This window comes from Rhagoletis pomonella, unplaced genomic scaffold, assembly GCF_013731165.1.
Source record: "Rhagoletis pomonella isolate Grant_MI unplaced genomic scaffold, Rhpom_1.0 Rhpom_scaffold_00266, whole genome shotgun sequence".
Taxonomy (NCBI): Eukaryota; Metazoa; Arthropoda; class Insecta; order Diptera; family Tephritidae; genus Rhagoletis; species Rhagoletis pomonella.
The window spans coordinates 3,568-17,873 of NW_023458820.1; the positions used below are offsets into that span (position 1 = coordinate 3,568).

Below are 14,306 nucleotides of genomic sequence, written 5' to 3' on the forward strand. Positions count from 1 at the left end.
ATTAACGTCAAAGGATTCCTCTATACCTACTTCTTCTTGCGTCTTGCGGAACCTACAATTAAGGTAATATGTTATAAAGGATCTAGGTTAGGTTAGGTTAGGTTAACTCGGCTGCCCTAATCCCTCAGGAAAAGGGCACACTTAGGCCACCAAGTGCCCGTTGTGATGCCGTATAAGAGACTCCATATGTCCCTCCTCTTACCCTAGTAGTGGAACCACTTCGTTGCTCTGATGAAGCGCACAAAGTCATAGACACTGGCTGAATCCAGTTCGGCCAGACATTCAAAAGAATAATGGAGGAACGAGCATCGGCGAGCTCTAGCCAGAGCAGGACAGTGGCATAAGTAGTGCTCCACGCTTTCGATTTCCTCCTCATCGCGGCAGCTACGACAGTAGTCGTTTGACCGCAAACCCATTCTAGTGGCGTGGATTCCCATCAGGCAATGCCCGGTGAGAACTCCAATAACATGCCGCAACAGTGGTCGCTCCAAGTGGAGAAGAGGGTGAGATCTACGCTTGTCAAGCTTAGGCCAGATATGTCTTGCTATCCTGCAAGTAGGCTCCGCAGACCATCTTATATTAGCCTGTCCGACGAAGTTATTCTCAAGCCAGAGCTTGCAAGAAGATAGCGGAATGCCCGCATTACGGGCTGTACTGATTGCAGGCAACAAGGTTCCTTTTTGTCACTATTAAGTGCTTTAATAGCCGCTTGGCTGTCAGATAAGATTGTTACCGCCTTCAGATTAATTAGAGAATCGATCAGCCAACTTGCAGCTTCATTTATTGCTGTTAGTTCAGCCTGAAAAACGCTGCATAGATCTGGCAGACGGAAACTGAGGCTAAGTGAGAGTTCTTGCGAGTATACCCCACTTCCTACCTTCAGATCCAACTTGGAGCCATCAGTGTAGATGGCTGTTGAGTCAGAATACGATATCAGGACCGAATCCTCCTCCCATTCTTCCCTTGAGGGGATCCTTGTCCGGAAATAATTCTTTAGTCCCGTAGGCGGGACTGTGTAGTCCAGGCGCCTAAAGTCATCTGGAAGATTTTCCAAGATTCTAGAGTGCCCAAACCTCGTGTCACTCCATTTGATTAGCGCATTTAATCTAATAGCATTACAGCTTGCCTGTAGTTTACCATATAGGTCCACAGGTAGCAAGTGAAGCAAGGTCTCTAGGGCTTTAGTCGGCGTCGATGGTAACGCACCCGTGATCATCATGCACGCCACCCTTTGGACCGCTGTTAATTTGTTTCTTATTGTAGATTTATCTACGGACGGCCACCAAACCGTTATGCCGTAGAATAGAATGGGACGCACAACCGCTGTGTACATCCAGTTCACAATATGAGGCTTCAATCCCCATTTTTCCCCAATCGCCGATTTACAGGCATACATAGCAGTTATAGCTTTCTTGCAGCGCTCTTCTATATTGCGCCACCAAGTTAACTTTCTGTCAAGAATAACGCCCAGATATCTAACCTCCTCCGAGAAAGTCAGTACGATACCGTTCAAGGAAGGAGGTTGTAGCCGGACAGCTTTCGTTTTCTTTGAAAACAGAACCATGGCCGTTTTTGCCGGATTGACACTAAGTCCTACTTCTTTGGAGCAGGTATCCACGACGCGTAAGGCGCCTTGAACTAAGTCACATAGAACTTGGGGGTGCTTACCAATTGCCGTCAGGGCAAGATCATCCCCGTAAGCAATGACTTGGCAACCTGTGCCTTGCAACCGTGACAGCAGGGTAGCACAGTTAGATTCCAAAGAAGTGGGGAGAGAACACCGCCTTGTGGGGTTCCGCGACTTGCATATCTTGTTATAGATACCTCCCCCATCTCCGAGTAAATAGTTCTACTGCCTAAGAGGCGACGAACAAACTCAACCATAGGGTGATCCAGCCCAAGGTGAGCTAGGGCTTGAAGGACCGCTCCCGGGAGAACATTATTGAAGGCACCCTCGATGTCCAGGAACACGCCTAGTGCAAATTCCTTAAAAGCGAGAGTCTTTTCAATGGTGCTGACAATACTATGCAAAGCTGTATCCACAGATCTACCTTTCCAGTAGGCGTGTTGACAGCTAGAGAGATTATTTACATCAATTTCCTGTCGGATCTGCAAGTCTACAAGTCTTTCCAGAACCTTGAGAAAGAAAGAAGTAAGGCTTATCGGTCGAAAGTCACTTGGTTTAACGTGGGAGGGTCTACCTCCCTTGGGAATAAACACAACTATCGCCAGGGTCCAACCCTTGGGTATGAAACTAAGCTTGATACAAGCCTTATAGATTAAGACAAGTATCGGACAAAACACGTCAGATGCTGACTGAAGTTGGGCAGGGAAGATACCATCCATACCTGGAGATTTGTAGGGCTGGAAGGACTTTATGGCCCAGTCTACCCTTTGTACATCAATGAAGTCCGCTGAAGTCAACGGCCGTTCAGAGATAATAGCCGCGGTGTTGGGCTCCGCAGTACATCCTGGAAAATGCGCGTTCATTAGGATTTCAAGCATTTCCTCACGAGATGACGTCCAGTCACCATTTGGTTTCTGAATATACATCGGGTTCGTCGGACTTTTCGCAAGCACCTTTCGCAGGCGATTTCCCTCCGACTGACCCTCTATACTATCGCAGTAATCCTTCCAGGAGTCCCTTTGGGCTTTCCTGCTGCCTTATATGCAGCCCAAGAACCATCGCGCTTTGCCGCATTAAAGAGTATCCTGCTTTCCTTCCTTAGAGAGGCGATTTCTTTGCTCCACCAGTGTGGCTTCTTCTTTCCTCTCGGAAGTACAAGTGGGCAGGAAGCAGATAAGGCCGAATTACAGGCTTCGGTAATGCAATCAACGGCATCTTCAATTTGTTCCGATGAGCCTAACTCACCGAGAGAAGCAAGGTTTGCGACAGAAAGCTCCGCTTCATCAGGTGGGCACAGTAAGCCTAGCTTACTGAGAGAAGCCTTGTTGAGCAAATTCCCCGAGAGTACTTTCCTAAACTTAGTCCAGTCAGTACGTCTCTTGTTTCTGTAAGCGGCCGAGGCCGGAAGTTCAAAGGAGATTACAAATGAGAGATACATGTGATCAGAGAATGAATGGTCGCTCAGTACCTTCCACTCCCTAATACTCTCAAAGAAAGCGCTAGACGATAAGGTAATATATAATACCTCCTTCCTATTTGAGGTTACAAAAGTGGGTTTATCACCAATATTACAGATGGCTAGATTATACAATAATATAAAATCAAGTAACAACTCACCCCTCGGGTTGATGTCGGTAGATCCCCATACCGCGTGATGCGCATTTGCATCGGCTCCGATAACTATGGGAAACTTCCTCGAGTTGGCCTCTTTCACCACGTCCAGTAACCGAGCGGGAGGGCAGTCTTGGCGATCGTAGACCATGTAGGTACTGACCAGCCAGAGTGTTGTGGATTGGCTTTCCACAGAGATGCTCACCGTATCTTCATCGCTGAACTGTGTGAGTAAATTATAAGAAATACTTTTTTTGATTAATATACATGCCCTGATCTTACCTGCCACAGGTGCCGACACTATGCGGTAAGCATCAGAATTAAGTCCACAAACCCTGTGCCTAACAACCCAGGGCTCCTGGACAAAAACTAGCTCCTCCCCTCTATCACTAAGGTGCAGGAGCAGAGCTGCAGAAGCTGCTTTAGAGTGATGAAGGTTTATTTGTAGAACCTTCATCCACAGCTTATAAAATATCGTCCCCGTCCATCACTTCTGGCGGGGTTCTATCGAACGCCTCAACGATGGTATCATCGGCGTCCTCTGAATCCGACGTCAGAAGCAGGTTCCCGAACTCCCTCGACCACCGGTTAAGTACCGATCCGTCACCAGAAACAGATTGCGTATCGCTATCTGTTTCCGCTGCCGCGTCTGACCTCACCACCGGGAAAGTGGCCTCGAGAACCTCCTGGACCTCTTGGTTAGAAGCAGGACCGCTCAGGCGTTTTCTGCTCCAGATATAGGGCCGCCTTTAGGCGGAAGATTGTCCGCCTCGGGTTCACCCTCGGTGTTCCCCGGCTCTATCATTTTACCCTCATTCCCTTTTTGGGTTTTGAGGGTAATGGAGTAAAAGCCGTAGCTAATTACTCCCTTGCAGTCAGCAAGGATCGGGAGAGACTCATCGTTTATCACCAAGATGATGTAACGTTGCTGCTCCCTAACCTCGCTGACCTTCACTACTTTCCAATCAAGGGCTGGTAGTGCATCATTTGAGACCTGGATGATATCCAGAATCTCCTCATTACTCGAGGGTTCCTCTGGGACCCAGGCTCTGGCTCGCGGCTTACAAGGGATTTCATCCCTGTGCACTGCCACCAAGTCAGCGCTGGGCCACAGTTCCCCAAGAGAAGAAATTGCTTCCTTATAAAGTCGCGCCGACCGTTCATCAGCGCAGGAAACTAATTTGATGCGGCCTTGGTAGAGACCAGCATCGCGGACAGTTGGCGCAGGGCCAGGATTTTTCCGGAGAATCTCCTTGTACACCCGGCAGAGACCCACCAGGACGGACCTCCAGTTGTCGGCCGTCAGGTTTCCTTCCGGGTGCCCCCTATCCATAACTGCCAGGATCAAGTGGTCCTTGGCCACATCACTGAAAGCCCTCAGTGCCCTTGGAGGATTAAGAGGGCTGTTAGCGTTAGAGGTTTTGGGCCTCTTAGGAGCAGCATCCACGTTGTCTGCTGACCGTTGCCTTTTGCTGCCCAGCTCCCTAGGACGAGAGTGAGTGGGTGCAGGTTTGTTGGCGGCATTTCCTTCCTGAGGTCGCTCACGACTTTCGCAGAGAACGCCCCTCGCCCTCTCAACCACTTCCCTCATACTCTCGGGAACCGGGTCATTGCCGAACTTCCTCAGTAGTCTAGAAGCGGCTCTTCTGTCCCTCTTCGCCCTGACTGCTGGTCGGACTTCTTTTTTGGTCCTCGAACCACTGGGACCTGGGACGCCTTTGCGTTGATCCGACTTCTTACCCTCAAGGGGCTTGCGGTCGGTGGTGCTGTCCGTGCAGGACTTCCGGGTGCCAGTATCGCCTTCTCCCGGCGCCGCTTTGGAGCTGCCCTCAAGGGGTGTACTCGCAGCTTCCAGAGATGTGGACGACTGGCACGAGAGGTCAATTGGCCGTGCAGGCTCCGCTTGCAACCCAGACGCCAGTTGACCACTACCCACCAGGGGTTTGTTGCTACTGACGCCGGGCGCAACATTTAGTACGGTTAGCCGTTTAGGCTCCTTCGGGACCGCTCCAGCGGCTACCGAAGATGTCGTTTTTAGACAGACTTTAACGCCGTGTCCGTCGGCGGCATTTTTACCCGTGCAGGGATCCGGGGCTACATTTTTTGAATTCATTATTTCTGGTTCGTTGGTCGCCTACTGAGCCGAAACCGTTCGGCGACCGAATATATGGGTAAGGGGAAAAACGGTCGGCCTCAGCAGAGCCCCATGCTGAGGTAAGTCCACCGTTACTCCCGGAGGCGGACAGGTATCCGGGAGGCGCCGTTAGAATACAGTCGGAAAACCCCCTGACTGCAAACCATCCAATGGGCACGGTGACGCATGACACCCTGGATTAGGGGGGCGTTTTATACCTACCGCCAGGTACCCCCTAGAAATAGCCTAAGTATGCCCACCCCAGCCCCCCTCGGGCGAGCACGTACGGCCTACCACCAGACCTAGATGAAGCAGGGGAGTTTATACCTCGGCCTTGGCTAGGCCCCGCCTGCTTGCACCACTGCAGCCATAGGAACAAGCCTACCTTGCCACAGCGGTGTAAGCAACGATCCCCATTGCCCAGTCGGCACCCGCTTGGAGGATATATCTAGGAGGATTTTCGCCAACCATAAAGGATCTATACCCCTATACCATGGAATTAAACGGCATTAAAATCAACCTAGCAGGAGTTATCTACAATAAGGGACATATATTTCACATATGTATGGACGTGTGTTTATGTATACGGCGCTACATATACATATATTCATACATATGTGCATATACACATATAAACATGTAACAATATATACATTATAAATACATTCACATTCATACATTTATTTAAATTTTATTTGTATCTAAATTTTGTATTATTTTACTTAAATTTATTTTATTTTAATTTATTTGATTTGATTTAAATTTATTTTATTTTACTTTATTTTATTTTAATTTATTTTATTTTATTTTAATATATTTTATTTTATTTGAATTTATTTTATTTTAATTTAAATTTATTTTATTTTAATTTAAATTTATTTTATTTTATTTAAATATATTTTATTTTATTTTATTTGAATTTATTTAATTTAATTTTAATTTATTTAAATATATTTTATTTTATTTTATTTTAATTTATTTAAATATATTTTATTATATTTTATTTGAATTTATTTTATTTTATTTGAATTTACTTTATTTAATTTAAATATATTTTATTTTATTCGAATTTATTTAATTTTAATTTAATTTTTTCAATTTAAGTCAACATACACCATCTCGAATTAAACCAACACCCCTAATGTATGCATATATGCATACAAATGATTATTTACATACATACGAATGTATACACATATGTACACACCTATAAATGCATTCATGCATCTAAATCAGTCATGCCTAATGTGACCAACTATTTCTTAGCTCAAAAAAGTACAGATTAGGTTGAGTTACGTTAACGCCGCGAGCCGATTACGAAATTTCGAATGCGGCTAATTTCGATCCCTGAGAGCTCAGTGTTTGTTCACAAGTGCGAGCCCAAATGTTTCCATCTAAGCCCCGCGAAGGTTGGACAGTCTAAAAGAAAGTGTGGAGATGATTCCACTTCAACTTCTTCTTGAATATTAGGCTTCTACGACAGCCACCGTTGATCGCCAACCTAGTTACCTGGTTCAGGTAACCTTGAGCTAGAATAAAAAGGGTGTACAGAAATCGTCCCTTAACCAAAAGTTCCACATCATCTACATAGGCGATCACCCGACAGCCCACTTTTCCAGTTCCTCTAGAAGGTCGTTTACAACCGCAATCCAGGGCAGGGGCGAGAGAACACCACCTTTAGGAGGGCTCCCATTGACTCCCCCACTTCGCCGCGACAGTTCTGTCACGAAGGAAACTTATTAGGTTGGTTTCAACCTCCAGCTGCGCAGATATGATGCCATCGGCACCCGCCGACTTTCATGGTTTGAACGAATTTATCGTCCAGGCCATGTGACGAATCTACAGAAGAACGGAGAAGAACAGGACCTGGGGGAGATTATGTAACCAGTTAGCGAAAATTTTCGAATCGCTATTGCACTTTTTGACGCAAAAACATTTATATCATGCGTCAAAAAGTGCGATAGCGATCCGAAAATTGTTGCTAACTGGTTATAGAATCTCCCTCCCGAAGTACAAAATATCGCAAAGAAGTACATTTGACTGTACTTCGAAGTACGAAGTACAAGAGCGAAAAAAGAAGTACTGTACTTCCGAAAGAAGTACGGTTGGTTACATTAGTCATGCCCAACGTCGGTAGAACTCCAGCAAACACAGTTTCAAACGTTTGAGAAAAATGTAATTCTCAATTTGATATCAAATGTTTTTTTCAAATGATTCTCAAATTGAAAACGAGGTTTAAATTTTACTTTTGAAATTCATTTGAGGTTGATTTGAAGAAAGATGTCAAGTATCAAACGTTATAAAAACGCGCAGTTAAATCAAAAATTGTAAGAATAAAACTAAGATCAATTGAAAAAAAAACAATGAATAGAAAAAATTTCAAAGAGAAAGCCCACAAATAGTGGATTTGATGTTTGCGCGGATTGATTTTTAATTTTATTTCATTTTAATTTATGATACATTATTTTCATTTATTTTATTTTAAATTTTATTAACATATTACCAATTCAATAAATATTGAACTTATTGAAATAACTTATCTGCCCCGCAACAATCTTATACTATGTCTCCATTTTGAGATTTAATGAAGATTTAGCCCTCTGACGAGATTTGGCGTTAAATCTTTTGAGATTTACCATATAAAATAAAATCACGAAAGGCGGTAGATTTAAGTTAAATCTTCGTCAAATCTTCAATAATATTGATCAATAAGTACAATTTGTTGGATGTGGCAACCACAAATTCACATGCCATAAGTCAAATGACATTTGTGTTTTCAATATACAGTTGAGGACATTGAAATCTAGCCTATCATAAAAACATGAACTTTCGTATTTTTAGGAATTTTTATACTTTTGTTAGTTTGGGAGGAAAATTAGTAATACATATGTACATAACTTTGGTTGTAATAAATTAAGAAAATATTTTTTAAAAACTAAAAATTTAGAAGAAATGTTTTATAGTAATATCATGAAGAGTCTTCTCCGCTTTCTATAAGTCATTTGCGCGCTCCGACAAAAAATTTATAAACTTCGGTAATGGTTCTGCTTCGATAACATTGCACCGAACATCCTCTAGAACTCAATTCGTCTTCATGATATGCCAAAGGCCCACGATTGGATTTTCGGTTCCCTCCTATGAATAAGAGAGTTCTACAAAAATGTTTCTTCCGCAAATGTTCTTTACCGTTTCGATAATTTTTCTTAAATTCGGGAAAATGATTGGGAATATGGTACCATTCTTTACATTTTCCAAACTATATATTATACACCCTAAGTTTGTGGTGTGCTATGCCCTCGTTAAGCGGGATGTTGATATTCAAGAGTTGGTTAAAGTTAGTTTTAAACTTGGCGTGCCGCTCTCCTTCTACGATAAGGTAGTTAACGCCAGCATCTGCCCTACGAATGTTCAGATACGGCCGTTTCGTTCTTTTCGCAAGGACGGGCCACCTCAACACGGGATTTAGTAAATACACATTCTCACAAAGGTCTTAAAATTTACTTTCAAAATGTATCAGGCCTAAGAACCAAATCCGACTCACTCTTTATGATGAGTTCAAACCTGGATTATGATATCTTTGTAATAGTTGAGACTTGGCTTAATGATACCTTTATGGATGGTGAATTCTTCGATGAAAATTTATATTGCGTTTTTCGTAAAGATCGCGACGCATTAAAAACTGGTCTGTCTAGAGGAGGAGGCGTTTTAATTGCGGTTCGACGAAAATTTCGTGCGACTTTGGTGCCTATGCCGAATACTGATTCCCTATTGAATATTCTCTGCATTTCTGTTCATGGAGTCTCTAAACTTTTAATTTGTGCTTCTTATATACCTCCTTCTAGTAGCGACTTACTTTATAAAGAGCATGTTGATAATATTTTAGCCTTAGCATCTAGTCATGAAAATGTTTGCGTAATTGGCGACTTCAACCTCAGTAATTTAGAGTGGTCTACTTTTGACAATAGTAGGGGGCTTCTTCCAAAGTCTTCAAATTCGTTTGCTGAAACATATTTATGTGACGGGTTTTCAAGATGTGACCTTAGTCAGATCAACAGTTTTAATAACAGTCTTCATAGAATATTGGATCTCGTATTTTTAAGTGATAACATGAATTTTTGCCTCCAGGAATGTTTAGACCCTTTGTCCAATCCTGGTCCGCATCATGTTCCGCTGGTTCTTCATTTGGAATTTTATGAGTTTAATACTTACGTAGAGGATACAATTTCCAAGTTTTGTTTTAAGAATTATGATGTTGATGTGGTTAATGCGGCAATTGACTCTATTGATTGGGATACGCTATTTACTGAGGTTGATGCTACCGGTTGTTTCAATATTCTTAAGTATAATCTAAGTTGTATTTGTAGTGAGCACATTCCTAAAGTAAAGAAAAAAGTTTACAAAATTCCTTGGTTCACGAAGGAGTTGAAAAAACTTAAGAATTTGAGAAACAAGTTTTTCAAAAAATTTAAAAATTCAAGGTTTCCTTTTTACAAAGAAATGTATTTAAAATATTTGAACGAGTTTAAATCATTGAGTAAAGTCTTGAAGCAGAATTATATAAGAAAATTCGAAGAGGATATTAAACTGAATCCGAAAGCTTTTTGGCGTTTTGTGAAGTCTAAAAAATCGTGTTCGAGTATTCCCTCTGCTGTATTTTATAAAGATACACAAGCTGATTCAGCATTAGTAGCTGCAAATCTCTTTGCGGATTTTTTCAGCTCGAATTTTGAGGCTGACTCTAATTTGAGTAGTAGTGATTTTTACAGTGGGTTTGGTGCTAGTGGTTCCGCGCTAAACTTTGGGGCTCTTGAAATCTCTTTAGACGATGTTGAACTGGGGATTCGTCAAATCAAACTGTCGTCGCAGACTGATGTTGATGGTTTGTCGTCTCACCTTTTTAAGAATTGTTCAGCTCTCGCCTACCCAATATGGCTGCTTTTTAATAAGTCTCTTGAGCAAGGCGTTTTCATTGATGCGTGGAAAATCTCCCTTATTACGCCAATTTTTAAATCGGGCAATAAAAATGATATCACCAATTATCGTCCTATTTCCAAAATTTCAACTGTCTCAAAACTTTTTGAATGTATAATAAATAATAAAATTTTCTTTTCCATTAGTCGTCTCATCTCAGTAGATCAGCATGGTTTCATGTCGGGGAGATCAACTACTTCTAATTTAGCAGTTTTCTCCGAATACTGCATTGAAGCTTTTAGTAACCGGGCCCAAGTTGACACCGTGTATACGGATTTTTCGAAAGCGTTTGATAAAGTTAACCATCGTATATTGTTATCGAAGTTACAGAGTTTTGGCTTCCACTCAAGTTTTTTAAGCTGGATCAAATCGTATCTCTCAAATCGATCTTGTTCAGTTGTAGTTGACGGGGTGTCGTCGTACTCTTTCATTGCTTCTTCAGGCGTTCCTCAGGGAAGCATTTTAGGGCCTATTCTTTTTGTGATTTTCATCAATGATATTACTAGTTGCTTTAAATTTTCAAAATTTCTTTTGTATGCTGATGACATGAAGATTTTTAGTAGTATTACGTGTTCCGCTGACTCGTTGAAGTTTCAGAGTGATCTAGACAATGTTGTAGCTTGGTGCCAGAAAAATATGCTTCCCTTAAATATTAAAAAATGCTCCCATGTCTCCTATTCCAAATCCCGTTCTCCTATCCCTACTTCATATTATATTGCAGGCTCACAACTAAGCATTGCTTCCAAAATCACTGATCTTGGGGTGGTCTTTGACTCGAAGTTCTCATTTCAAAGCCATCTTAATTACACTGGTCGACGGCCAAAATTTACCAGAGACGCCGTTATGAAATTCGTATGTAAAATCACCCCCTGATTCCGAAAATCAAGGTTATTTTTAATTTTATGGTACCGTTTTTGAGATATTTGCAATTTACCGTTTTTGCAAAAAAAAAAAAATTGGGTCCACTTAATCATATATATCTCAAGAACGAATTAAGCAATTCCAAAACGGTTTGAAGCTTTTAAAAGGTAATAAAATTTTCTATAAGCTGTGCATACAACACTTTTTGCTAGGCCCTGTAGATTCAAAGATAACGAACAATCATTACCGATTTTTTCAATTTTTTTTGTAAAAATATAAAAAAAATTGTACTTTGCGGGGAAGGATCTCAAAAACCTTTTATTTTTTTGCAGATTTTTTTTTTCTCCCTAAGCTCTGTTATATTACAAAAAAAATAAGGTGTCATCGAAAAAAATCGATGCAAAACTACGTAAGTTATAAGCGATCAAATAAAAATACCCAGGTTGCGCAATTTCAACGTATACCTCAAAACGTATGTATGGTAGAAAGAAGAGTGAAATATCTAGCTATGCTCTGTTTCTATTGAGTTAAAAGTTCAATTTATGAATGAAATTACCCATATTTTTAACTTTTTTTTTAAATTTATTTATGTTTACACTATATTCTAACAATCTTTATCTTAATTTGATTTTACTATGTTGTCGAAATAATTATGTGTTCTACTTTGACGCTTATTCAGTTTAGGATCGGTTTCTCTTATGAGAAACCAGCAGTAATCACCCATCATTGCGACGTCCCAGAATTCTTGATATCGATTCTCAATTAATTTCATTTGCGGATGAAACCTTTCGCCATGTTCATCACTTTCGTCGCCAAGATTTGCCGGAAAAAAGCTCAAATGTGAGTGGAGAAAGTGAATTTTTAAAGACATATTTACGCCCATTTTCGCATAATTATTGATTAGGTCGTTCACTATCTGCTCGTAGTAAGGGCTTTTGTGTCTACCGAGAAAAGAAGCAACGACCTTTTCAAAGGATTCCCACGCTGCTGCCTCAACTGATGAGAGTAGTCCTTTGAATTGATTATTGTTGATCAACTTTCTTATTTGTGGTCCAACAAAAATACCTTCCTTTATCTTGGCTTGAGAAATATCTGGAAAAACTGTTTTCAAATAGTCGAATGCTTCGCCTTCTTTGTCCAAAGCCTTAACAAAGTTTTTAATGAGACCGAGCTTGATGTGTAAGGGTGGAAGTATGATTTTCTCTTTCTTGATAAGAGGGGTGTATTTGATGTTATCCACACCAACGGTAAACTCGACTCTTTCTGGCCAATCCTTTCTGACGTAGTGGTCCTTACGAGCTCGGCTATCCCACTTGCAGAGGAAGCAGCAGTGCTTGGTGTAGCCACTTTGTAGACCGCATAGCATTGCAACGACTTTGAGATCAGAACATATTTTCCAATCATGCTCTTCATATTTGATAAATTTGAGTATTTTTTGCATTTCCTCGTAGGTTTCCTTTGTATTTACTGCATGTGCAATCGGGATAGAAGGCTTTTTGTTACCAATATGCAATAATACAGCCTTCAAACTCAGTTTATTGCCGTCTATGAACAATCGCCACTCTTTTGAATCATATGTTTGACCAAACTCTTTGAATAAACCAGGGATGTCGTTGCAGTAGCATATACTGTCTTTCTTGGTATAGTGTTTGGAAAATGGTTCGTGACGAGTTCTACTATATGTCACCTTAACATCGGATGACACAAATTTAAATTGTTGCATACGAGAAGTGTGGATCTCGGCCTTTTCCTTGGATAGTTCCAAATCTCTTATCCAATCATTAAGTTGTGCTTGTGACAGAACGTTTCTTTCGTTTTCCATGCGAAATTCAGTACAACTTGATCCCCCGCACTCAGATGTTACTGTTGACAATGGAACTGGATCCGCAACTGCCGTTGAATGTAGTACTGGTAATGTCACTGTAGGTACGCTAGCATAGGTTACTCCTCTTGATCTTCCAACGCCAAGTACTTTTGTTTGACAAATATAACACTCTATTGAATGGCAAGTAGATTCTCTCCATATCATTGGTGTATCAAATTTTGTTTGTTGTCCTGATTCCCACTGAATCAATTCTACTCGACACGATGTACACAAAGTGTTCGGTGTCCATGGTTTTTCAGCATTTTTAGGCTCAATTCCAAAATACTTGGAGTATAAAGTTTTGATATGATCTGAGAACACTCGTCGTCGCCTTATGATAGTATATTGGCCACACATGAAACAGAACATATCTGGATCCTTATTACACTCAAATTCTCGCGTCCTTTTACTCATTTTATTTTTTTTAATAAATCACGGTTTTGATTTGAACTGAACTATCTCCGGCGAGCCTTGAAGATGTTATGAGGTTTCAAAGCGCATTAACTCATATTTATACTCGGAACAAGAATAAAATTGAAAAAATCAAATCTTACCTAGACAGAAAGGTTCGTTTTTATAACAAGCCGGGAAAAGAAAATACTACCTGTTTTAGATGTAGGCTTTAGAAATTTTCTGTGTCTTATAATTTTGAAAATCTACCTGCATACTTACCCATAACTGACGGAAATACATGTTTATAACTACATGCCTACAGCAGGTTTCGAACCCAACCACTCTTCCTTTCGATGCAACCACTCTACCTACTATAATACAATTCGAGTATTAAAAGTACTATTTGATTTATTTAAAGAAAAAGTGTTATCATTGTTATGGTGTTATTCGTTTATCCGGATAATATCTCACTTGCACTTTATACCTTTAATATATGTATGTATGTATAGGTACATACATTGAAGTTGCGCAACCTGGGTATTTTTATTTGATCGCTTATAACTTACGTAGTTTTGCATCGATTTTCTTCGATGATAGCTTATTTTTTTTGTAATACAACAGACCTTTGGGAGAAAAAAAAAATCTGCAAAAAAATAAAAGGTTTTCGAGATCCTTCCCCGCAAAGTACAATTTTTTTTTATATTTTTACAAAAAAAATTGAAAAAATCGGTCATGATTGTTCGTTATCTTTGAATCTACAGGGCCTAGCAAAAAGTGTTGTATGCACAGTTTATAGAAATATTTATTACCTTTTAAAAGCTTCAAACCGTTTTGGAATTGCTTAA

General features: G+C 40.7%; 1 protein-coding gene across 1 annotated transcript; it reads right to left on the reverse strand.

The window, feature by feature from the left end:
• Positions 1 to 3,228: 3,228 nt before the first annotated feature.
• LOC118750486 lies at positions 3,229 to 5,749 on the reverse strand. Its single transcript, XM_036485199.1, has 2 exons — positions 3,521 to 5,749; positions 3,229 to 3,461 (listed from the first exon to the last, which is right to left on the reverse strand). Exon 1 carries the CDS (start codon positions 5,349 to 5,351, stop codon positions 3,954 to 3,956), a length of 1,398 nt encoding a protein of 465 aa, XP_036341092.1. The 5' UTR covers positions 5,352 to 5,749; the 3' UTR covers positions 3,229 to 3,461; positions 3,521 to 3,953.
• Positions 5,750 to 14,306: the final 8,557 nt, after the last annotated feature.